A 26476-nucleotide genomic window follows, 5' to 3' on the forward strand; every position below is an offset into this window, starting at 1 on the left:
ACTAGTCTTGTTCATTTGGTATCCAATTAGATTTACGATCTCTCTATCCAAAAGTGCTGACTAATATATTATATACGGAACAATAATATCGAATATTGAACACAATCTAAGTCCGGTACATCTATTTGGCCTTGTATGAAATGGGTTGGTTGGATTTGTGATTTAAATTAATGTAAATCGGATATGTATATATTATACTAAATTTGTTATTGGAAGATTTCTATTGTTGACGTTACTGCTGTTACATATGACCAATTTCTAATAGTTATTTCATCAATAAATTGTTAAATTTACCTTTTTAATTTTTGTACTTCTCACAAAGGCCTCTGAGTTGGGCGAATAGTTCAATAAGCAAGGTAGTCAAATTGTCAGCCATTAGTATATATAATTATAGAGGACTAATGACATAATCCCAAATCTAAATTATATGTGAAAATACTAGGGTGGTGACAGAGAAGAGCATGGTTTTGTTCAATGTGGGAAGTACGTAACATTTTGAAAAGTAAATTTTAGGGAAAAAAGATGAACTTAAATGAATCAAATTCTCTATTGCAAACATTAGATCAAACTGGTTATTTAGATCCGTCTAGTGCATTAGGAATACAGCCGATTTCTTCCACGATGTATTGTGAAGGTCAGGAACAGGTGGCGATGAGTTCGTCACGGCCAGGTGTGTCTCGACCGGAAGTGAAAGTTGAGGTTAAAAGATCGTATGATCGAATGCCTTGTAGGCATAAGTGGGTAAATAAACGTCCTTCCAAGAATTTAATTGACTTTTCTGATTCCAGTGATGATGAGATACATAACGGGGGGCATAATTCTCCAATTTTTGCTGGTAGTTGTATTAAGAAAATAACAAGTAATGTCGCTAGTCAAACTCTCTTAACTTTGATTAACAATGTCCCCTCAGTAATGGATGAAAATCCTCTTAATCTGTTTGATTTTATATGGCATATAAACAGCATAATTGAAAAGGATATTTTTCCAGCAAGATAAATACTTCTCTCTGCTTTACATAAGTTGCCATGTAAAATAAGTGACGTAATATGGAAACTTATAGGTAGTGATCTATCTTGGTCTGCAATTGTTCAAAAAATAATGGATAAATTTGTAACAACGTTAGGAAAAGAACTCATTGTTAATAAGTTCATATTTCGTATCCAAGACAAAAATGAAGATGTAGTAGAATTTTTTGAAAATCGATGGAGGGCTGCAGTTTTAGTAGATTTGGGGTGGCCTGAAGAAGAGCTTATTCAGTGCTTAATTGAAAGAATGCTCCCTAACTATTCTGAACATTTTATTTTGAATGGTGTCCCTTCGTGCGTGTGTGATCTAAAAGCTAGATTACAATTATTGCAGAAACATCAGAGAATCGTTAAAGATTTCAGATCAATTACTTCTAGTGACAAATTACGTAACATAGGGGAAAGTAAACCAATAATTTGCAGACAATGTTATAAGGCAGGACATGTAATGAAAAGTTGCCCCTATAGACAGAATAAAACCTTCATGCCAGCATTTGCAAATTCTCCGAAAGAAAGTGATACCGTGGTTGCAGTGTTTGTCCCTATTGTTCTAGAAAATCAAACATTAAATGCTTGCATAGACACTGACTGTACAGATTCAATTATCAGGAGAGATGTGATTCATAAACTAAATCTTAAGAGACAATTGAAGATCAATGAGTGCAATGATAAATTAAAAGTGGGGAACGGAACATACATATATTTTCACCAAAAAGTAACATTAAATGTGAAGTGCGATTATTTATCGTGGCCACAAACTTTTTATGTAAGTGACAATTTGCCTGTTGACTGTATACTGGGTGTGAAATTTCAAATAAAATCGAAAATGGCCATAAATATGCCGAAACAAGAAGTTAGTTTCAACAACGGCGGAGTGGTTTTGCCAATTAAATGGAACTGTTCAAGTTTTAATATTCAAAATGTATCTTTCCAGGAGAACTTTATTAATGCACCTGTGTCTTTACCCCCTGTTAACAATGGTAATCTACAACAAAGAAGATACAACCAGCAGCAGCCAAGAACAAGTGGATTTTCAAGGAATGCTTCTCAATTCAATCAGGCAAGACGTGGTCAACAGCGTGCTCCACAGCAAACAAGAAGTGGACAAGTTCCAGGAAATCAATTCAGGAAACCCTTTACGTCAATTTCCAGTACTTCAGTTCCGGATGGATTTTGTGGAGTTATGAACGAGCTTTCGCAGGATTTTGAAGAAAAACTAGGTGAGCTTAAAAATCAATTTTCTGACGTTATTAGTGATTCTATTGGACACATTAAAGGTTTCGAATACCGTATTCAATTAACAGACAATATTCCAGTGAGAATGATGCCATATAATTTGGGTCCAAAGAAAGAAAAGGAAATGGAAGAAATTATTGATAATTTGTTAAAGCAAGGTGTTATTGAACCTACTAATGGAGCATATGCTTCTCCAGCATTTATTGTGTACGGAAAAAATGGATCTAAAAGAATGGTCATTGATTATAATAAGGTAAATGATCATATTTTATGGGATGGTTTTCCTCCAAATAACTTAGAAGACACCTTAAGTTTTTTGAGCAAGGGAAAAATTTATTCTGTTGTTGATATTAAATCTAGTTATCACCATATCTTACTTGCAGAAGAATCTCGAGACGTAACTAGTTTTGTAACAAAAACAGGCCATTTTAGGTATAAATTTCTGCCATTTGGTTTACGTGTAGGAAGTGCATGTCTAGCAAGAGCTATGGACATGGTCTTAGGAGATTTAAGGGGCACATTTCTTACTTACTATTGTGATGACATTTTAATTGTATCAGATGATGAAGAATCTCATATAAATCATCTGAAGATATTGTTTGAAAGATTCAGAAATTATGGAATAACAATATCACCTCAAAAAATGCAATTGGGCCAGACAAAAATAAAATTCTTAGGGTTTGAAGTGAGTAATGGAAATCTATGTATGGATCCTTCGCGGATCGATGCAATTAGAAATTTGCCAGCTCCCAAATCCTTGAGAGGATTAAATAAATTGTTAGGGTTTATAAATTATTTTTCAAGATTTATTCCTGACTTTCAGAAAATAATTTCACCATTAAATGATGTAAAATCTGTGAAACAAAAATTTTATTGGGGTTCTTTACAGCAAAATGCGCTCGATACAATTAAGTTAGCATTTGAAGAAAATGTAATATTGAAATTACCAGATATGGACAAGCCATTTATAGTTCAGGCTGATGGGTCTTTATCAGGCTATGGTTCTATTTTATTGCAAGAAGATGAGGATAGGAATTTAAGACCTGTCTTCTTCTATTCTAAGCGAATGAAAGAAGCTGATAAAAATAAAACCATATATCAGGTAGAATTGGAGTCTTTAATGTTAGCTTTAGATAGATTTGATCCTTATTTGAGATGCCAACCATTTCTATTGCAAATAGACAATATGAGTGTTGCATGGATGATAAAAAGAGCATCCAAATACCCAAAATATGCTAGATATTTAGAAAAGCTATCCATGTATAAGTTTCAAATAGAGCATATACCGACCACAAGTAATAAGTTAGCAGATACTTTATCCAGAATGTTTGATGGTAAGGAGTTTAATACTGAAGAACTAGATGTAAGTGAATTAGATGGTATTAACTTGAGCATGTGGGCTCATCCCTTATTGTCAGTATCCATATCTGATGAACAACTAAAAGATAAAAATCTAAAAGAAATCATTGATAAATTGAAAGCGAATGAAGTAGTACAGCATTACAAATTAGTAAAGAATGTCTTGTTCTATAGAACTAAATCTAATACTATGCCATATAGAATTGTTGTTCCTGAACACTTGCGTAGATATGTAATTACTTATTTTCATAGTAATGTTATACAAGGTGCTCACATGGGTTGGTTGAAGACACTAAAGAAAATACAAAAACATCTAACTTGGGTAAGGATGGCTAAAGATGTTAAAGATATGGTACAAGCCTGTGATGTTTGTCAACAAAGTAGAAGTAGAAATGTTGCAGTGGTAAATACATTGTCATCTGAAATTATTTCTGCTCCATGCCAAAAATATCATATTGATTGTGTCGGTCCACTGGTGCCATCAAAAGGATTTAAATTTATATTAGTTGTAGTCTGTGCATTTTCAAAATTTGTTATCTACGAACCATTAAAGATGTTGTCATCAAAGGTCATTGTACAGAAATTATATAATATATTCTTAACATATGGATTTCCGAGTGAGATCACTTCTGATAATGCCTCATATTTTGTTTCGCAATTCTTTGAATCATTCTTGTTTAATTTGGGCATTAAACATACAACGATAAGTCCTTACAATAGTCAGGCAAATATGGCTGAAAAATATATATCTCACTTAAAGTATAGCTTGAGAGCATTGTTTGCTAAAGATCAAACCAAATGGGTAAATGCATTAAAAGAAATACAATATTCACATAATTCATGTATCAGTTATGCTACAAAATTTACACCTGCCCAGCTTTTTCTTGGTAGAGATTTAAGCGATATGTTATGCATTAGATGGCAATTAAAAGATGAAAATGAAGTTATTTCTGACAATGAACAAAAAGAGAGGTTGTACCAGGCATTTCAAAACTTAAAGAAAGCTTGGAAAAAGAGGGAGGAACTCTATAAGAGGAAATTTAGTCCTGTAAATTTTGCTGTAGGTGACAAAGTAATGGTGCAAAACCAAGTTATATCAAAAAAAGTTGAGAATATAACACGTAAATTATCTTATAAATATACAGGGCCATATGAAATTGTGAAATTTTTAACTAATGTGTCCGTCTTAGTAAAACATTGCTCAGATCAAAATAAGTTTAAGAGAGTGCATGTCTCGAAGATAAAGAAGTTTTATGAAATGCCTGTTACTCTTCCATCCAGTAATAATAGCAATAGCAATTCATTACCAGAGTAAGAGACCTAGAAAAATCAATTTGATTTTTTTGTTTGTTTTCATGTCTGTTACAATGGGTACCCTGTGTTGTTTTTGTTACGTATATAAAAAAAATATATATTCTAATGTTGTTGAAATTGGAATTTTAAATGTTATGTACGTACGTATGAAGGTATTGTTTCTTGGTATTTTTGTATATTAAGGATTTCGTTTGGAATGAAAAAGATCGATCAAATGTCAACTATTAATTAATAAATGAACCTGAGGACCGAAAGTACCAGGACACAAATGATTTGTGGATTTGAATGTATGGTGTTTTGTAAGTACCATGTGTTTCTTTGCGGGCGATGAAATGCTTCTTACTTATATTTAAAGGGGGAGAGGGAATTTTGTAACTCTATTCCTCGCTCGCAAAGGAACATAAATTAGATTGTGTGCAGTTCGATATTCATTTGTTTACCTTGTTCGAAGAAGTAATACGTCACCAATCATGTGACTATGGAAAGGGAGGGCTCTTGCGTGGCTTGCGGAGCTAGCTCGCTCTCTCTCTCTCTCTCTCTCTCTCTCTCTCTCTCTCTCTCTCTCTCTCTCTCTCTCTCTCTTTTACTCTCTCTTTTACTCTGGCAGCGGTTGGGGTTACATGTCCTAGCTCTACCTTGGACTGGTGGAATCGGTTAGCTGAGATTGTCATCTGTGTAATGGTGGTATAATTAATATATATTTAAGTTTATTTTAAGAATTATAATACTTCAATTAGTTAATTAGTTTCATTTGTGCACTATTTAGTTATTCCATGTTTAATACTACCATTGCGCAGATGGTCATTTCAGATTGGCAGATACTTACTAGTCTTGTTCATTTGGTATCCAATTAGATTTACGATCTCTCTATCCAAAAGTGCTGACTAATATATTATATACGGAACAATAATATCGAATATTGAACACAATCTAAGTCCGGTACATCTATTTGGCCTTGTATGAAATGGGTTGGTTGGATTTGTGATTTAAATTAATGTAAATCGGATATGTATATATTATACTAAATTTGTTATTGGAAGATTTCTATTGTTGACGTTACTGCTGTTACATATGACCAATTTCTAATAGTTATTTCATCAATAAATTGTTAAATTTACCTTTTTAATTTTTGTACTTCTCACAAAGGCCTCTGAGTTGGGCGAATAGTTCAAAAAGCAAGGTAGTCAAATTGTCAGCCATTAGTATATATAATTATAGAGGACTAATGACATAATCCCAAATCTAAATTATATGTGAAAATACTAGGGTGGTGACACACGGCCCACACCTGGAAAATGAATGTCACAAATATAATTTCATTTCAGCCACAGTAATTTATGTTAATGATTGAAAGGGTGTTGCATTAACATGATATATCTTCAAACTTAATAAACTATTTTTTGAGGGGCAACATTATCATGAAGGGAAATATGACTCGTTTGCCCTCCCCCCGGAAAAAAATACATTTTTTTGCCCCTCCACATAAAAAATCCTGCGGACATCCATGTTAGAGGGTCACTCGTCATTTTTCTTTATTATTGACAGCAAAACACTTGTGAAATATGAAAATGGTTAGGAATATGAAAAAAATACAGGAATAGGAACACATACGTTTTCCCGTATTTGCAACCGCCAATGTATATGAGCCAAAAACCTAAAATTGGCCGCCATTTTCCAATATGGCCACCGGCTTTAGGAATCTTTTAGTATCCTCATTGGGAAGCAAGTAAAATATTTCTACCAATGCTCTGTTTGTCAAACGCTCTCCTAGACGAAAGCTAAGCACTTACCTTAATAAATGTTTCACACTCAAGCGAAAGCAACGTAGAAAGCACGTAGGCTACTGCTGCCATTCGAACTTTCAATTTAACAAGTGTAATGTTTCTCCTGTCACCAGGGGACTCTTGACATGGCGCATGAGTAAAAACAACACATCGAGTCGGTTACTGCAATTTTCTCAACCTTCAACAAACATGTTTGTAGTATCAGGAGAGGATAATCAGCTTTCCAGTGCAAGGTCTAGTGGAACAAAACTTGGTCAACTATCTTGAAACACATTTCGTTCCCCTCCCTTCCCCCTTAACCCTGGGACGTAGAAAATTCCTGGAGTTACTGATTAAATTAATAGATTAGGCAAAGCAATTACTGATCAAAGTATAAGAACACACACACACACACACACACACACACACACACACATCCACATACTCATAGTCATACCTCACACGTAATATCTTTGACAATGAGACTCTGAATTCAACCTATCCAAGTTGGGTAATTTAACTATCCGTAGTGTGGGTGTTTGTATTTGTGCTGTTGAAAATATTTTACACATTAGATTTTTGGTTTCATCGAAAAACAAAAACAAATGAATTGAAATACGCGTACGAATGTTTTGAAAACTGTAACCGAAAAAAACTATTTTGTAAACAGAAATCGAAAAATATACAAAGTATCGAAATCAGAAAGCTGGAGCAGGTTTTGAAAAACCAAACATGGTTTTAATATTCCTTTTTCGGAAACCGATTTTCGGCCCCAGATATTTCTACCCAAGATTTCCGGGTATCCAATTTTCAGTTCCAGATCACGGTACGAATTTTACTTTCGGGTCCGGGTACTTCATTATCGGTTCCGGATCCGGATACCCGGTTCTCACTTCATCATATTTTCGGAACCAGGTAACCTGGAACGGAACATTTCTGGTGGTTCATTATATCTAAAGAGTTTATCTTCATTCTGGGATAAAATGTCAACATGTACTCCAACCTGATTGTGGGTCGGGCTATACCTACTATCCGAAAATCCCCCCAGAGGCGACTCAAATAAATTTTTAACCCGGGAGAGGTGAATTTTTGGCACCCCCTTACTTTACACCATGGTCCACTTTCCACCTCTCCTCCAATAAAAACCTTGACACGTCATTTACTGTTTTAATTACGAAAAATAATAGCCTTATTTTAAAAATCTTTAAGTGTGACTTTCAGGACACCTTTATTGTAGGAACTTATTTAATACCTACATAATTATATGAAAATAGTAGCAATCTCTTAGCTTAAATTGCTACATGATTTTGCAATATACGTGCATCTGTTGTTATGAAGCAGTAACTTGAATTAAATCTTGTCTACACAAATCAAACTGTTTTCCGATGTTAATAGAGCCTACCGGCATTTATAGATCTTAGAAATGATCCCAAATAAATTTCCAACACGGGAAATAGGACAAACGAACAATGTCTTCAATCTCCCCTTCCGCCGTTACCTACATATCCATCCCCACCGCAATGAAACTGTTCCCGTGCGTTGCGCCTCGCGACATCTTCAATCGGACAAAGGAACTTGCGGGAGATAACATCTGCGGACAAAATTTCAGAGCAGAAACTCTCCCGCACTTTGTAATTACGGCGCTGTATCTACAAACGAGATCCCGTCCTAATGATCGTCAAGAACTTGTGGCATTGTCTCGAGAACCTTTTAGAAAGATGCTAATTTGTCCCGGCGTGTAAACAGTAAACAGACGAGAAGCTAATGTTCCCGCATTAAAAATACTGTTATTGCCTCGCCGGGAAGTTAATCACGTGTCCCGTTATGGAGGTCGATTGCTCCGGAAGAATAATATTAGCCGGTCTTCGCCGTGTAGTGGTTAGCACGACGCACTGTGAAGCTTGAGGTTCCAATTCTGACAATGCGTGGGCCTTTAATAGTGGTTGTTCAATGTTCGAGTATCGGTTGTGGCATGGGAATTCCTCTGTGAGCGTCTCTTCTTCAATGACACAATCTCCGACTTCCGTGGCGGAGTGGTTAGCACAGCGCGTTACGACGCCGGGGTTCGAATCCCGATCTGGGGATGGGTGTTCTTCGTGAGAATGCCTTCATCAGTTTCATCACATATCCTCGTCTTCACGATTAGGCAAAAGTGGATGAAACGGATAGGAAAATAATCCAAATCAATCAATCAATCAATCAATCAATCAATGAGCCCACTAAATTTCAAGAAAATTCTCCTCAAGGGGTTCCGGATACAATACCCGGTGGAGGCACATAGTGGTTCGGATCTAACTTTAATCTGTAGCTCCAGTCCCAATTAGCCTACCTGTGCATATAAGAAGACTTAAAAACAAAACTCGAAACTCAAAAGAAAATTCTGCTACAGCTTATTGCATAATCACACTGCAACCAAGCTAGGTAGAGGAAAACAAAACACTCGTAATGAAGCCGCGACCACAATCCATTGTAAGCTCAAATCGCATGAAAATTGAATTCCAGGTTTCCGACCCATCGACACGAAACCAGCAAGTGAGTCTGCCGCGTGCTGTTCACACCCGATCCAATTAAATTTTGCGTAACCATTGTCCCAACGAGCCCCCAGCCATATTTATCAAATTTAAAAACAACTGCCGTTCGTCATGATTGATTCCCGCCAGAGACATCTATTGGTATGGGCGCGCAACAGGATTCCAACTGACCTTATAAGGAAATGGACAGCGCATTATCATGCACGACAAATGGAGGCCACTCGCTAGATCAAAATAATTATTTGCGTACAACTTATTACGAGATTATAGGACACTGGTGTTTCCAATTAAGCAACTAATCTGATTTTTCCTGATTAAATGTGTTGCTTTGACTACGGCAAGGAAGTTTATGAAAAAAATCATATTTTTTTATGGGCCTTGGAGACAATACAAAACGTGATAATAGTCCATCTCCCTTCAATTAGAACCAGAAAATTTATTTTTATTTTACATTTTCCACGCTTTTCCTGCTTTTAGTTCATTTTTCAGTATTTTTTGCAAGTTTTTGTTGCATTTTTAATCATCTTTTAAGTTGTTTTTTTTTTTTCTCCTGCCCTGTTTTTTCATGCATTTGGTAGCATAACTTACACATTTAAATTATCTAACAAGTACACCACTTCGATTATACACAAAAATATGGCCAATGCAAACTTAACATACGCGAACGCAACTTTACTTCGAGATGCTGACCGACTACTGTATCGTGCAAGCCCACTCTGAAAGAAGGTGAATTAATTATGCAGAAAAACCTGGCTGTGTATTTTATGTAACCTTGAAGTAAAAATAATAATAATACATTAGCACTTAATTGCTTCTTCACTTTGCTTCTCTAGTTAAAACCACCAAACAACGGGTTCTTATGAATTTCTCAACTACTCTCTTGTGGTTTATGCAAAATTCAAGCTTTCATTTTAAGAGCAAAAAGTATTTTTAGGTTATTTAAAAAAAAAAGGTAATTTTTAAATAATTTTAAGGCATTCTATACATCATTTTCTGAGATTTTTTAGATCAGCAACTTCCGAGCCCTAGGTTTGACATACTTAAAATATATAACCAGAGACCTCTTGATTACATGGGACCACCAGGAAGAGGGATAACGAATACCTTTCGAGATGGTGGACTAGGAAACGTCCCTCGGCATCCCTTGGCTGTTCCTGGCACTCGACCTCTTCCAGGTTCGCTTTCACTCCTCGATCTCATTTGGCGCATCTAAGTGCACGAATACATTCTGCTCTCTCATCCCATTGTGACAAATTCAATTATCTCCGAACAGACATCGCTGCTTCGACTTTCCCTCGCCTTAGCTATTCATCGCAGCGACGTGTAGCAGAACGAGCAAGCTGGTATTAAAAGTTTGCTTAACTCCTTGGCACTGGACTTGCACTTTAAAAGTGGAATCCTAAACGGTTGAGGCGCAGTGATATACCTATTCTCTTCCTTAAAATTTTTACACAATAGGTTATTGTTTTCATCATTTGAGTATTCTTTTTACGTCTCCCAAATATACCTTCACTCATCCTTAGATTGTTTCTGGATAAATCCCTGTTCAAATGTTGGGATGACACAGGGAGCGAGACAAACGTTCAGAAGAGGAAAAAGACTGATCTTAAAAAACATCGAGACTTTGGTAAATTATAATATGTAATATTTGAAAATTAAGATTACTTTACTACGTGTCTTGTTCAGATATACCTAGTGGATACCCACCTGATTATTTATAAATGGACCAATTATTTTCGTTCATCGTAATGGCGAAGTTAATTCATTAGTGGCAACTGGATTTGTTCTGCGTGGTTGCATACATTAAGGATAAAATTCCGTTTTCTCGATAGTTCTCAGCAGAAAAATTGCCTTAATGACCTTTGTACTCTGTGAACGTTTGTGCACTGATACGCTATATATATATATATATATATATATATATATATATATATATATATATATATATATATATATATATATATATATTACTTATTTGATGTGACTCGAGACAGAACGAGACAGACGTCCTCACACACGAGACGGCGCGAGACTGTCAAGTTTCGTTGATATCATCTCGTCGGAATGTGCCCGCATCGGATATATATGGCCCACCCCTTGCTTTATTTCTGGCAGTTACACCTATACTGCTATCGGGTAAATACAGTATTTTTGAATTCACTCAGCCAATGAGAGGAGTCGAAAAATAATTACTTTATTAGAAAACAAATTAAAATTAAGTAAATGGTGGGAATTGCACGAAAATAGCAAACGCACACACACAACTACGACGGCTGGGAAGAACTGGCGTAGCCAGGATTTTTTTCGGGAGGGGCTGGAATTGTAAAAGTGAATAGTGCAAAGTTGCTTTCCAGGGGGGTGGCATACACAATAAGATATTTCGTATATTAAAAACATTCCTCTCTCAAAAATTACAATCGGGGTCATTTTAAGCCGAGTTTGCATTTGGTTATATCCAGAGTTCTTTACTGCTTTTGTCTGAAAACGTTGATTTTTCTCAAAATTTCGGAGGGAGCTCTAGCCCCTTCAGCCTCCCCTCTGCGTACGCTAGGGCTGGGAAGTGCTTGAAAATAATAATAATTATAAGAGTCGGAAATACAATCACCATTGACATACGGAGAACAACTGATATGATCTACAAGTAAATTCCTCTTTCATTTCTGCGTGGACATAATTGAGGATAATTACAACGTCGAACAACGGGGCACAATTCATCAACGCTCTTCGGACTTGACAGTTGGCCTCTGAGCGCCAAAGCCACGGATGAGGCATCTCCCAGGAACAATCGAGGCAACAGAACAGCACGTGCTTTTTGATGAATGAAGTGGCGCACAATGGCCGAAGACAATGAGCGCCGCTGTTTTCAGCATTCAGATCACGCGCCGCAAAGCATGTCGCAATGCTTCGTTGCGTAATAGGGGGAGTCGCTAATGTAGCAGAGGCTTCGAAGGAATTTGGGTGCAGATGCAGAGCAAGATCTACTTACTCTGAAGCTGCTCATCATTCGGCAAAGTTCTCGTCAGAATTGACAACTACGTAGTTTGTTTTCTTCTTCAATCTTTCTGCAGGGGCGGCGCTAGGATTTATCATCTAGGGGTGCTGAGGGGTGCGAAATGAAATTTAAGCGGTGCGAAGTTGAAAATGAAAAAAAAAAACATGTCACACGCATGCACACTTAGGGCAACAAGCTTGCGAATCCTGTGAGCCCTTGACAATTTTAGTGCAAAAAGAACAAAAAAGACAAGGAATTGGAAAATAGCAATACACTTTTAGTAGGTTTCTATGAAAATATGCCAATGAAACTGAAGGCTACTAGTGGCATATTTCATATTTGCTTCCTGTGACTGAAAGGAACAAGGCTTCTCAAAGGCAAAACTAATGACATAGATACATTGAGTTTTACGCTGCAAAAAAGTGGCCATGTAGTGTAAATATACAACAACAAATTACAATCGTATTGAACTATGCAGTGAAATGCAAAAATGAATAAAGAAAATAAAAGAAAAATCATCCTTGCTATTATAAGCAATGCTCAAGAAAGAAAAAAACAACTCACACTAAGCTGCAGGGAGTTATCGAAAACCAACTGAATGCACACAAAAAGAAACAATTCTTAACAAAAATATTCACGAAAGACAACAGCCACTGCCGCCAGTAGAAGAAAGCACATAATGCTTCTCTTCTAGATTTGGATCAGTGGCTTGACTCTTGCATGCAACAATAGCGGACTCCTTCAGTCGCTAATATTCGAAGCTCAAGATGACGACATGCTTTTAATAAGTCATAACGTAAAATGACGCTGCAAGGGTTGATACGTGTTTTCGGTTGTAAATAAGTTTTGAAAAAGGAATGCTGAATAAAACTAACGGGTGCGACAGCACAACCTTCGCAGCCCACCGTCGCCGCCCCCGCCTTTCTGAATCCTCCAGACAACAACGTCCAATTTTTCGGTTTTGCGTTGAAATTACTGATGAGGAAATAGTACAACGCTGTCATTTTCGTTCTTATACTTGTTAATGATCTAACAATATTGCTTCATAGAAACTTTGAGGAAAATGTTCAGAAACTAGAAAATACGTTACTGACATACCGGATTGGCATGATAGAGCAATGGCACAGTATGGCAGATGCCTGGATCCGAACCGTTGTTTTTTTTTTTTTTTTTTTTTTGGTACATTTTCATAACTTTGACCCTTGAAAATATAGTCAGTGGTTTAGGTTTTGTTCCTGTCGATATTTTAAATCTGAAATTTGCGAGACTCAATCTGTTACCATCTTTCGGGAGTAGAAGGCTGCTTTCACAGGTCAGTGGTCTGCCCAGGGATGGGTTATCCAAGACTACTGGAACGGTAGCCCATAAGTTCTTGCCCCAGCTTTCCTAAACCCGAAAAATAACATCATACACATGGAAAGATAATAGAAAAGGTAAGGAAAGGAATTCTTCGACACGCAACTTTGACAAGTCACATTTAACTTGTTTGGAGATGGCATAGAATATATTTATCAGACAACGCTGATAGTAAAACTAAATACAAAAATTATAAACCTAAATGCAAACTCGTTTGCAGTTCCGTAATCGATTTTGTGTCCAGTTCATTATTATTTTATCACTAACTAACTAACTCTCTAGCCTTTTTAAATCCGAACGTTTATGGCTGCAGCAACACAGGCCTTCCCTCTGTTCCTATCCTGGGCAAGATCAATCCAATCTTTTCCATTCTTACCGATTTCCTTTAGGTCAATCTCAACGTTATCCCTACATCTTCGTCTCGGTCTTCCTACAGGTCTCTTACATCATGTTTCCCAACAAGAATCCTGTAAACTCTTCATTCCTCTCCCATTCGTGCCACATGGCCTGCTCACCTAAGTCTTCTTCATTTAATTATTCTAATAATATCTGGACATGAATACAATTATGCGGTTCTAAATTCTGTAACCTTCTCCACTCGCCAGTCTCCTCATCCCTTTTAGGTCAAAATATTTTTCTAAGGATTTTATCACAAATATTTAAATTCAACAAAAATAAATAAAACATCTCTGTGATAGGGACCATCTTAGAATGAATTTACTGTTTCATTTCCCACACGATGCAATACACTACCATTACAATTATCCGGGATACAGCTGAGGAACATGGATTTTTCTTTTCTTTGAAATCTTGAACGTTTTCCTAAAAGAAAAACGGGTAGAAGTAAGCTCGCCTCGCTATTTCCTCAAGTTACACACAGGACGTAAATCAGAATTGGTTTCCTAATGTAAATCGGCTTTTCTTATCGGGTATCGGGAAACTTCTCAAGATTTGGTCCATTGGAATATTGATCCTCCAAGAGCGACGGAGATCATGCCGAGAAAAGCTTTGCAGATTAAAATGTCAATCACCATCAAACGCTCGGCGCACGGGATTTTTAACACTGGGTATTACGTGTATACCCCCTTCTCTATTTTGGCAATTCGTTCTACCTACCAGAGGTTTTCCTGCTAGAAATTCACTCACGCTAAACACTTTTATGGTCCCTATTTTGGGGGAGGGAGGGAGGTAACGATTTGAAACTAAATTTGTAAATACATAGCTAGAGTTCTTGTACTCACTCGATAATCAAATCAATGTACTTTTCCTGTGATTTCTCTTTGCAGCCACTTGGCGAAACAAGCATCCTCGGAAAAGTTCTAACATCTCCCGACAGATGTCATTTCAGATAGCATAAATCGCGAATAGATACCTTCAAAAGTAAAGTTTAATGGTGCAGCCATATTTTTCTTAATCCTTTATTTTTTCCTGAAGAATCTGGCACGACGTTCAGCCATTCAAAGCGAAAGCGAAAAATGTCTTCATTTAGCTGGCCATAATCTAATCAACGCTTTCTCAGACCAACGACGGAATATATCTCCTGGGCGAGACAGTGCTGAATTTCAAAAACTTTTGACAGGAGAGATGTGAAAGAAAAGGAAGGACAAAAACTTTAGACAAGAAAAAAGAGCCAGATCCGAAGAAGTGTAAGAAAAAATCTCATAGAATCACTGACATTCCTTTTGTGAACGTTTCGAGTTTGTTCAACCTTAGAAATCTTGAAGTCGGTGTTCCCAGTGTTGGCACTGGTTACTTTACTGTTGTCTTACACAGAACAATAAAGTTCATGTCATCCAGATTTAAGAGCTCCGAACGAGCAAAAAATGAATCTCAATCTGTATCTACCAATGGCGTACCCAAGATTATATTTTGGGAGGAGCCTACCTTGATGTTTTACATAATATCAAAATAACATGTTCATGTTTCATAAATTGAACGAAATTTCGTACAAAATATTTTTCAAGATTTAATGGGCCATATATTATCGACAGTTAGCTTTTGATTCGCGAATTTAGTTTCATCATATTTTTAAGTGCCTTTCAAGAGCAACATATAGGCTGTGAGATTTGTTTGGTGTTCCTTGAAATACAACGTCTGCAGTCCTTTTAGGTCACGTTGTTCACTTATTTTGGTATATTTTTGAATATATTATCTTGCAACAAATTCGTAGAGAAAGTACTTTCGTATTACTATTTCACTTCACACAATGACAACATTCCATTTTTCGGTCAAAATGTCATTGACGATACATCACCCTACGAATATATTCCACGATCCAATAATTGTTTTGAGCAGTTTAGAAATAAAATAATACTTCATTCTTAGAACATGTCCATTTGTAAAATATAAAGCATTTTAATCGTTAGGTGTTGGCTTACATATCCATAATCATAAATCATATTGTGCACATATTCGTTAATATTACATGAAAACTGCAATCCCTTCACCGATGATCCTGGATTTTAGTCATAGCCTGGGCATAAATGTTTCTTTGTGAGTATCCCTTCATTAATTTCATCTAATCATCGTAATCGTTGCGCTTAGTCAAAGTGATAGAAAAGCGTCGTGAAATAGAAATTTCGGGAACCTTGCTTTGGCCCTTCGGAAGTCATTCGGACCGAGAAAATCAGAGATTAGTGAGAAGCACAGGAATCAAAAGCCAATATCGTGAGGGAACAGGCTGAAGCCAAGCCATTTAGAATGACGACAAAAGCTCCGAGACGTTTGATTCAAACTCCGTTCCGAAGAAACTGCCACTAAAATGCCTCAATTACCACCGCAGAGACAAAGAGGACAGTTTGATCCGCCATATTGGATCCCCATTACCTCTCGCGGAGAAGGGGGGGGGGGGTCGTTACAAGAGTTAAGGTGCGATCCCCAAGACCTCTATAGTTCGGAAGTCTCCATAAAGCTGCCGAAGAGATCAGAGTGCGCGATGGCTTATTATTGCCTGTTCTTCCGCTGCTGCCTTGCGAAGTTGGGAAGGGCGACATTAAAAAGATTCCTAATACTCCAACGACCCTTTGGGCCCTGTTACAGGCAGTTAAATGTAAAATATTCCCCATAAAACGAGGAACCAACTGCATAAGCCTCGGTCGCTGAAACCAAAAGCCACATCAAAATGGGAGGACGAAAATTTGGGAAATGCAATCACTCAAATGATGAGAAATAAGCTTTAAAGCTCAAGAATACTTAAAAGACTCGTCGAGATTTCTGCCATACCAGTATGCAAGAAGATGATGTCGACCTCGTATTACGCACTTACCAAATGAACATTGGAATTTTGTGTTTGCGCAATTGACTGTAAATTTAAGGGGCAAATGTATTCGGAACTTCTTTATTGCTTGAATATGAATAGATGATAACAATTTAATGCATTTGGTCATTAATCGTTTAATAATCGTATTTCCGATTACGCACATCCGTTTTTGTAGACCCAATTTACGAAGCATTTTACACGATGCTAATACCAAGTGATTCTCCCTTAGCATGTCTGAGTGGGTCGTAATAATTAATATAAAGCAATATCCATTTAAGCCAGACTTTTACATACTTTACACTTTTACTTTAGACTAATCACAAAGATGAGGATGAAAGATAATATGATAAAACTGGTAACACAGACCAATCACGCACATGGACAGGACTGAACACTAAAGTGACCAGGCGTTCCTGTCCCGTATTAGCTTGGACAGTCTCTTTTTTTGAGTCTTTCCCGATTTTATTACAACGTAAAATGGGGCGCCAAAATGTCCCGTTTTTGTCACAATAACTTATACGCATAGAAGTACTGCAAGAATACACCTTCTCTATTACTATGAATTACAACATTATTGAGTAAAAATTATTTCACATTTCAATATCAACAATGTGCCATGTTCCCATTTTCTTAAAATATTGGAGTCTCGTCTCTGTTTACCTTGAAGTAATGGCCTCACCGAACGAGTGTTTTCGTACATGAATGATTTGTTGCCAAATGACCAAAATGGTCTTTCAGTACAAACTTTGAACGCTATGCTGATTAGTAAGGTGAACTCTAATTACACGTATGTAAACGTTTACAAAATGTTACTTGAAAAGAAGGATGTTTTCAAGAAAATATATTCGGCAAAATATCAATGAATGACTTCTAATTCTTAAACACTGCTTGGCTGGAGTGCAATGCATATCACCATATTATGTAGGTTATTTTCACAGTATTTATTAACTTAATTAGTTTTCAAGCATAAATATTTATGACGAGACAATTTTTTAATATTAAAATGTGTACATTTTGCAGTCCCGTTTCACCCGTTTTGATTTCAGGAAATATGAAAAATGTCCTGTTTTGTTGTTCTAAAAATCTGGTCACCTAACTCAAAACGAGCTCCACAGAGGATTACACTGGCGGTGAGTTCAGACGCCAGAGACTCGTTAGTCTCCAAAATGCGGCGCAGGGTGTACTACGTGTAAAAGAGGTTGACGTTTGAGTTCTTTCAGAAAGGGTCACCCCCTTTGCACACCGACAACAAGACGAACTTGCTCATTCACGAGGCGAGAGGGAATTCATTAAGTTACAGCACCGATGAAAAAGTTCTGAGATGTCGTCAATTAATTTTCAATGCCACTTCGCCTACCTGATGAAACAAAACATGATTTACTTCTGCACTCGCACTACACAGCAGGGTAACATGATCAGCGTCCGGATTCCTTTTTAAAAAAGTGAAGATCGTTTCTTTATAACGCGGCAACTGATAGCGTGGAAAAGTAAAGAGAACGTTGCGTGAGATATAAATTTCTCACCTAGCGAGGGGGAGGAGAGAGAGCGCGAAAGCAACAATGCGACACCTGTAGACAGACGCTGGAGTTAACGATTTCAGTGGACTTCATCATGCATCCATTATTCATACGGGGTTTTCGAACGCCCTGACGCTGTTGCCAACTGTTCGTTACGATTTCCACACAGTTGGAAGAAACATTTCACGACGCCTTGTTAGATTTACTTGGGAAAGTACACCTTATGAAGGAGTCATGTATCTGGATAAAGTAAATAGAAAAAATGCAATTACCACTTAATCCTGGGATTCCCCATTTATATCCGATGAGTAATTATAAACCTCGATTTTTAAAATTAAATTTAAATTTTTAAATATCAATTACGGTGGAAAGAAAAAAAACTCAGGGAAATATTTCACGAGCCGTATACATTACGTCCTGTGGCTCGTGAAACGAGGTTTAGCCAACCCTGGTATAGCTCATCTTGGCTCTGTCTCATAGAGAACTCCATCGACAAGAAGTCTCGATCTACTATCGATTTTAAGCACGTCCGTCACGTTCTCGGTCTCGCCTCGAAATTCAAGACTAGAACGAGACCAAACCCTTCGAGATTTGGACAGATTTTCAGAGACTTTACATAAAACAATCTCAAACAACTTTAAACTTCTATCGATTTCATCAAGTTATATTATAGCCAGTGGACCTACAATGTAGAGAGTTGCGCAACGAGATGTGCTGTAGCATACTGCGCGTGCGCAAAGAACCAAATGTTAACGAGTGGGAGGAGCTTCTTTTACAACGTAGGTGTTTATAGACTCGCATCGAATGTGCACTAGACTCAAGACACCTGCGCAAAACGAAAAATTATGAGTGAAAAGAGCTTCTGTTTTGAAGTCAGAACCACTGATGCCAACCCTAGCAGAATTTGACCTTTGTTGACACCTAGCACCCATGTGCTTAGCATAATGGTAGAATCTAGCATAATCTGCATACGTGCGTCCCTGGAAAAATAATTCAACGGACGGTATTTTGAGTAAATATAAATATTTCTACATCACCTGCGGACATGCTTCAAACAATAGGGAGTATACAGACCCAGGGACACTCCGACCCATCCTCTTCTTTTCATGTTTTCTTTGTTCTGCCAATTTATGCTCATGAGGAACATTTTAACGGGAGTCAATTGGTATAAAGTTGGGGATGACACACAAGTACCACAAGCAGGCCCCCCGTTCGCAGTTAGCTAATATTCTCAAACTTTTTTAAGTTCAATTTTGAACCCATATTGGTGATTGAACCATTGTAATTAATTTTGTGGAAAATATTTCAAATGTTACTTAAAATTACTAATATAGTAAATGATCAATAACGCAAGTTCAAAATTTCAACAGTAGATGCATAAACATGGGCGTTAGGAGAAAGAGCTGAGCAGGTTTGCACCTTGGAAACTGCCTTTATTTTGAATTAGAGGAAAAAACAAAAGGTTATTATTATTACTATTATTATTATTATTATAGTCAATAACCGATTAAAATGTAATTAACTATAATTAGTGTTCCACCAGAATAACGAAACTAAAAAATTTTTCTGAACCACATGTTTTCATGGATTTCAAAGACTTTTCTTGAACGAGGTGTGGAAATTAATAACAAAATAACTATGCATTTAAGTATATTTCAATGTAAGAAATATAAAGGAAACCAGTTGTGTTGGATTTTCATTCGTACGGTTGTTCATGTAGAAGTCTCTCCCAAGGTTACGACAATAATAAATAATAATCGATTGGCAATAAAAAATATTTTTATTATTGTTATCATTGCACTATTCAATTTTATATCACGGTCTGGCCACACCTATAAAAATGTCTGGCGAAGCCTATATGCATGAAGTGAACAAAACTAGTCATCCGAAAATAATTAATAAAAATAGATCACAACACAATTTAGTGTGATTCAGAGTTCAAACAGCACTTTTCGTATTGGTGTGTTGCCAATGTTGGTTGGGATAGAACAAGGTATACCACCAAACCAGCGCATGGGGTAAAGCAACAATAAAAAAATATATATAACATTGGTTACCTTTCAAAGTACAAAGGGAGAGACTGACAACTTACATGTGCTTGTGGCAGACAGAGCATATCCAGTCCGTCCCTCTGACATTGTACTCCCGGCATGCTTTGCAGACGCGAAGCCTGCAAGCCCTGCAGAACGCACCCCGGTTGATAATCCTTCCAAGTTCCGCTCTGCAACGTGCACAGGCACGTCCGGGATCCCAATCGGGCTTCAGCGCTCCCTTTCGCCGGAGGAACTGAAGCTCTGCCTTCAGGCGCCTGAAAGAAAGAAAAAAAGGACAAATTAATTCATGATTTCCTCCCTTTAATCGCCCACAAGAGATTACCGTACAAGAGTGAACTCCCCAAAAAACGGGGCCCTTTTTTTTACTTCTTTCTGGAATGATTTCCGAGATATGTGTGGAAGACGTGACCAACAAAGGGACCGTTTCGGAGGAAGGAACGGGAATAATGAACACTGGACTTCTGGGTAACCTCATCACGCGCAATTCGCATGCAAATTGCGTTCCCTGGACAGGAAGGAGATGGTCATTTGCACCGAGGCATGACTTCGCATTCGTGGGGAATTGTTTTCCATCTTCTCTAGCTGCGCGGTTCTTAATTTTGTCATTTTCCGTAATTAAAAGGGCCGAGGCGTGGGGGAGGTATTACTCCATGGCAGGAGAAGCACCGGGGAAACCACAATTTAAGGTAACTTTTCAGCTACTTAAATTCGCGTTTAACTTCCTCTTCTGTTAACTCTACTTTGTGGCAAGAGCTGCTCTGTCGAGAGCCAGCCATTTGCGGTATTGTCCCCAAGAACTAGGCAGCTGTTTCCATAAAGGTAAAACATTCCTTAAAAGCAAGTTAAGCTCCAAGTTCGATTCTGCCTCGACAAAGTTAGGTCCCAAGTTACGCCTATGCTTAAAAGAATGATGATGTACAGAATATTTCCTCAAAACCAAAAGACGATATAACCAAAAAATTGTTACAACTTTGTAACTATTAATATTTTGGTCTAGACTTTACTAAACAATATCGTTTTTATATTTGCACCATTTCTGACGATAAAAAATGAATTAATTGTAGAAATCTTGATGGCACTAGATATTAGCAGACTCTAGAATCTAGAAACTAGGACTGCGTGCCATTTTACGGGGACTGCAATGAACTGCAACATCCCCTGCTTATATATTTATTCAACCCCATACTTAGCGGATTAGTCAGGTGATTGGTAGTATCGTAAACAACGCCAACAGGATCACTGAATAGAGGGAGAAATATTTGAGTCTTTATGTAAAGAGACGCTAATCGGGATTGGGCTTACAGTTTAAAGTGGTGTCCGAACCACTATGTGCCTGCTGCACCGGGTATCGAACCCAGGATTCCTTGAATACAAGGCGACGATGTTACCACCACACCATCATAGAGGCCCTAGAAGAGAAATTGTTAGTAACCGTGTTAAGATATATTGTTTTTTAATTGATTATTATAACGAAAGTTGTATACATATTACGTACAGTTTGGATACGCCTACTATCACCAAAATCTCACTTTACCACCACAAAAAGCATGAGATTACCATTAGTACTGCATTGCTGCTGAGAGATCGCGGTGAGAAACGGTGCTCCCTGTTTCTTTTCTTTGTATATCCCTCTCCCCTTTCCTTTTCTTTGTATCTTTCTATCACTTTATCTTTCCTTTGTATCTTTCACCCCCTTTTCCTTTTCTTTGTATCTTTCACTTTCTTTTTCTTATCTTTGTATCTTTCTCTCTTTTCTTTTCTTTGTATCTTTCTCTCCTTTTTATTTTATTTATATATTTCTCTACCTTTTTCTTTTCTTTGTATCTTTTCTCCCTTTTCTTTTCTTTGTATCTTTCTTTGACTCCTTTTTCATATTCTTCGTATTTTTGTCTCTCTTTTTCTTTACTTTGTATGTTTCTCTTTTGTCTTTCTATCCCTCTTTTATCCTGCTTTATATACTCCCCCTTTCTCATATCTTCTCCTCCCGTGTTTGTATTTTTGTTCTCTACCTCAAGAACTCCTTTGAATCCTTTTAGCACCGCCAATGATCGTGTGTCAGATCTACATCACCTGCTGTTAAGCACACCATGTTGTTTACATACAAGAGAACATCACTAGGCACAGGCTTCATTTGGAAGCTTATTCCGCCTCCGTGCAAGGAATTTCGGGGGCGCAGCTACTGAATTGGAAACTGAGAGAGAGCGAGTGTCGCCTAGTCTCACGAGGCATCCGGTGGGATGCAGGATACCGTTGCCATGGAACCACTGCGGCTGATGGATTCTAGAATTTGCGGCGAGAGCTCCTCAGGAAACCTTGGCGGAGGAAGGAAGGCATCACTCACCCTTAGCGAAGTTGGTCGCGGCGGGGCCCTGGAAAATCGGAAGACTTCCTGGAATATAAGCCTGGGGACGCATCAGGGCTCCTTCTGGACTGGTTAAAGCAGATTTCGCTTTGAGCCTTTGGGCTCGGAACGTGCAAGATTAGGTACTGCATCGGGATTTTCAAAGCCGCAACCGCCCGTTAACAGATAATAGCAAGATGCCTTTTCAGTGGCATGGATACCCCCCACCCGATGGACGCGAGTCGACACTAGCCAACCTAAAAGGGTCTCAGTACAGTCAACGAATTGATTCGATTCTTGTTATTTAGCGTCGCTTTCCTGCCCTTTTGGCTAATTGCGATGATGAAGATGAGTGACGATATGATGAAATAGCACCCAGCATGCCCATAGGCACTATCGAACCCGGGACCTCTGGCGTCGTAGCGCGCTGTACTTACCACTCCGCGGTCAACGAATTTAGTATTACTGTGTAATTTAGCCTATAAAACTCAATTTTTGATGCACTCATTTAACGTTTTATAAAATGAATTGGAAAAGTTTTCACTTTCACTAAGAAGGATCAAAGACTAATTACAAGAAGTAATAGTAAATTGTACTTAAAAACAATTGAATAATGCCGGTCGAACTGCACCATAAGACAGAAATGCTGAATAAGGAAGGGAAGCGCGGTACTACTGAGGCGAGTGTACACTGAAATGCAGAAGTATTAATCGGCAAATTGTCCACGACTATTTTCGTCAAGTTTTGTCTTGCATCCTGTGGGTTTATAAGGAATTGATTTATACGTATGCTGGTGCAGAGGTTATGAGCAACTTACTTGGCATTTCGTTTCAATTCTTGAGGCTCTCAGGGGTACACACACGAGAATAAACAAGGCGATGGACAATTTGCTTGATAATTCTTATGCATCCCACTTTACAACCTTCCTTTTTGTCATATCTTGCGATGTTTGTGTACCAATTTTAACTAACAGTGACGGTAAGGATGATTTCAGTTCAATCAAACACCTCTTAGGGGTATGAAAGATTCTTGCAAATATTGCACGAATATTTTACCCAAAGTTAAGGTAAAGATCGGAACTCCGATTGACGAATATTGTTCCCTTGAAAGAATCATCCAATGTGATGAGATACGTTTTCTTGAAGCGAGGATCTTGGGTATTAAGGTACTGAAGACAAAGAGGTTGCATTTTAGAAAATTCACAGTTTAGTGGCTTTGCCTGTCGCTGCAGCCCACGGGTTGATTACGTTCAATGGAACGTCGTTAAAATGAAGTCGAAGATGTCTCCGTAATTGTATTGTGCGGTTGAGATGGGCCTGGCATGCCTCGTAAGCACAACGGTCATCATGAAGAAAGCGCTGTTGTGGCCTAAGCTAATAACCTCCAAAGAGCGAGCAAAAGGCAGAAGAAGGATAAAGGACTCTGTGACAAAACAGTGCTGTCGGCACACACTTCCTAAACTTCCACTTCAACCAACTCCACGTAATTGGAGGTACGAGACGGAAACTTTCAGAAAATACCAATTTAAATTCCTTTCAACGAAGAAGATATTGTGTCGTGTAAGGAGTGGAAGGAGAGAAATAGAAATAGAAAACAAACAGAGAGATACGAGAGCAAGAAGGAATGCAGAAAAAAGGAGGGAACAGAAGCAAGGGAAAAGAAAAAAGAGAAACAAAGAGGACAACAAGCAAGAGAAAAGTTAGAGGTAGAAAGACACAACGGGAGATATATATTCAAAGAAAAAGAAAAAGTAAGAGAAATATACAAAGAAGATAAAATAAGGGAGAAAAGGATACCAAGAAAAAAAGGGAGAGAAAGATACAAAGGAAAGGAAGTGTTAAGGGAAAGAAAGATACAAAGAAAAAGGGAAAGAAATATAGAAAGAGAGAGAGAGATTAAAAAAAGTAAGAGAATAGTAGAAAGAAAGAAGGAAAAAGAAAGGTGTCAAGAAAAGAAAGAGAGAAAGATACAAAGAAGAGAAAGGTGAGAGATAAAAGGTACGAGAAACACACGAATCAACGGAGAAAGGTAAGAAAAGAGAAGAGCGCGCGTGAGAGAGAGTGGGAGGGAGAAAAGACAGAAAAGAGGCAGAGAGGAATCCAACTGAGCGTGAGTGTGCAGGTGAAGGTGAGAGACAGACTAAAAGAAATGGTTTCAGAAAACATATTTTAAGCTGAGCAAGAATCACACGCGCACAGCGACACGGAAATAACAAAGAGAGAAAAATACACAAATAATAAGACAACAGAAAAATAATGATGAAGTGATGGTGCAGAGAACAGAGAAAAAGGACACGACAGAAAGAAAGGGAAAATGAGAACGAATGTTAGGAAGAAAGAAATATGGGTAGAAATACTTTGGGAGGGAGGGGGCCAGAGAGAGAGAGGAGAAAGGTGTAATGGAGAGACAGAGAAAGAGAGACCTCCAAAAAATCTCTGGCGACTGCACTGGTTCTTGGTACCCCTCTGTCCACCCGTCTATACAGTGTGCAGAAATCCGGTCTCTAATTATAGCACTTCCGAGTACTGGGCTGGTATTGAACGGAACTCAGAATCTGCAATTCACGCGAGGAACAACCGACTCGCTTACGAGGCCGACAGAGGCAAATCAATGAACCTTAAATTAAGACCGCCTTTTGATTAAATCCGTACCGGCTTTCCGTAATCCAAGACCCAATTAAGAGGGAGGAGGGAAAAGTTTGAAGCACCTTTACGAATTCCTGGAAATAACACTGTCGCGGAAATCCATTCCTCTTCACTGAGGCGGGATCTATATAGCTCCCCGCCATTCGCAGATGCACAAATATGGAAGCCTAATGAAATTAGCTATAGAAATAGTGGTAAAAAAAACAACAGGAAAATTAATAATATTACACTTGCACGTGCAGTATTCGGTATACATATATATCGATAATAAAATTGTTCTCTATGTTGCCGGGGGCCTTCTTGATGGCGTAGTGGTATCGTAGTCGCATTGTAACCAAGGAGTCCCGGGTTCGATACCTGGTGGAGGCACATGGCATAGTGGTTCGGATTCCACTTTAAACTGTAGGTCCAGTCCCGATTAGCCCTTCTGTGCATAAAGTGGACTTAAACAACAATTCAACAATTCTATTTTGCCGAGCACATTGACATGGCTTTAGCGTTCCCTTGTGTCTTCCTTCGTCTATTGCATCTTATCATCATTCATCCTCATCGTCGCGATTAACGTAAAGGCAGAAAAGTTGCACAAAATAAGAAAATACAAATATACCAACAATAATAATATTCTAGAAAAGGTACAATAAAGTGTATGAATCTGGAAAGATAAAAAGTATGGAAGATTTTTTTTTAAAAAAATACTCTCCTTTTGTATTAAACTTCTGGGCACAGAAAGGAAGCATTTAAAATTATATCCTAAATATAAAAAAGTAAGTCCAAATTAAGTTCTGAAGATGGATGAAACCGTTAACACAATTTGCATCTAAGATAAAACATTCTTACACGGATAAAAATAAATGGATATTCTAATTTGAGATTGTTTTATTTCCTCTAATCTTCATGAGCCTCCCCGATGACGAATTTGTAACGTCGTCTCTATGTGTAATCAAAGGGTCCCGTGTTCGATACCCGATGGAGGCACATGGTGATTCGGGTCTTATTTTAAACTTTAGATGGATCCAGTGCCGATTAGCCTTTCTGTGCATCAAGTGGGGGTAAAATCAAACTGCAATAAGGATATTCTAGCGTT

The 26476-nt window shown here is 37.9% G+C and overlaps 1 protein-coding gene across 5 annotated transcripts in view; it reads right to left on the reverse strand.

The window, feature by feature from the left end:
* Positions 1 to 26476, reverse strand: part of LOC145988779 (uncharacterized) — a 361818-nt gene that overhangs the window by 137457 nt on the left and 197885 nt on the right. For all 5 annotated transcript variants that reach the window (XM_083123957.1, XM_083123960.1, XM_083123958.1 and 2 more), the window contains one exon: positions 20445 to 20660. In XM_083123957.1, the coding sequence (XP_082980083.1) occupies positions 20445 to 20660 (216 nt within the window). The remainder of the gene's footprint in view (positions 1 to 20444; positions 20661 to 26476) is intronic.

The sequence above is a fragment of the Lepisma saccharinum genome, chromosome 6, assembly GCF_977018435.1.
Source record: "Lepisma saccharinum chromosome 6, izLepSacc3.1, whole genome shotgun sequence".
In the NCBI taxonomy this organism is placed as follows: Eukaryota; Metazoa; Arthropoda; class Insecta; order Zygentoma; family Lepismatidae; genus Lepisma; species Lepisma saccharinum.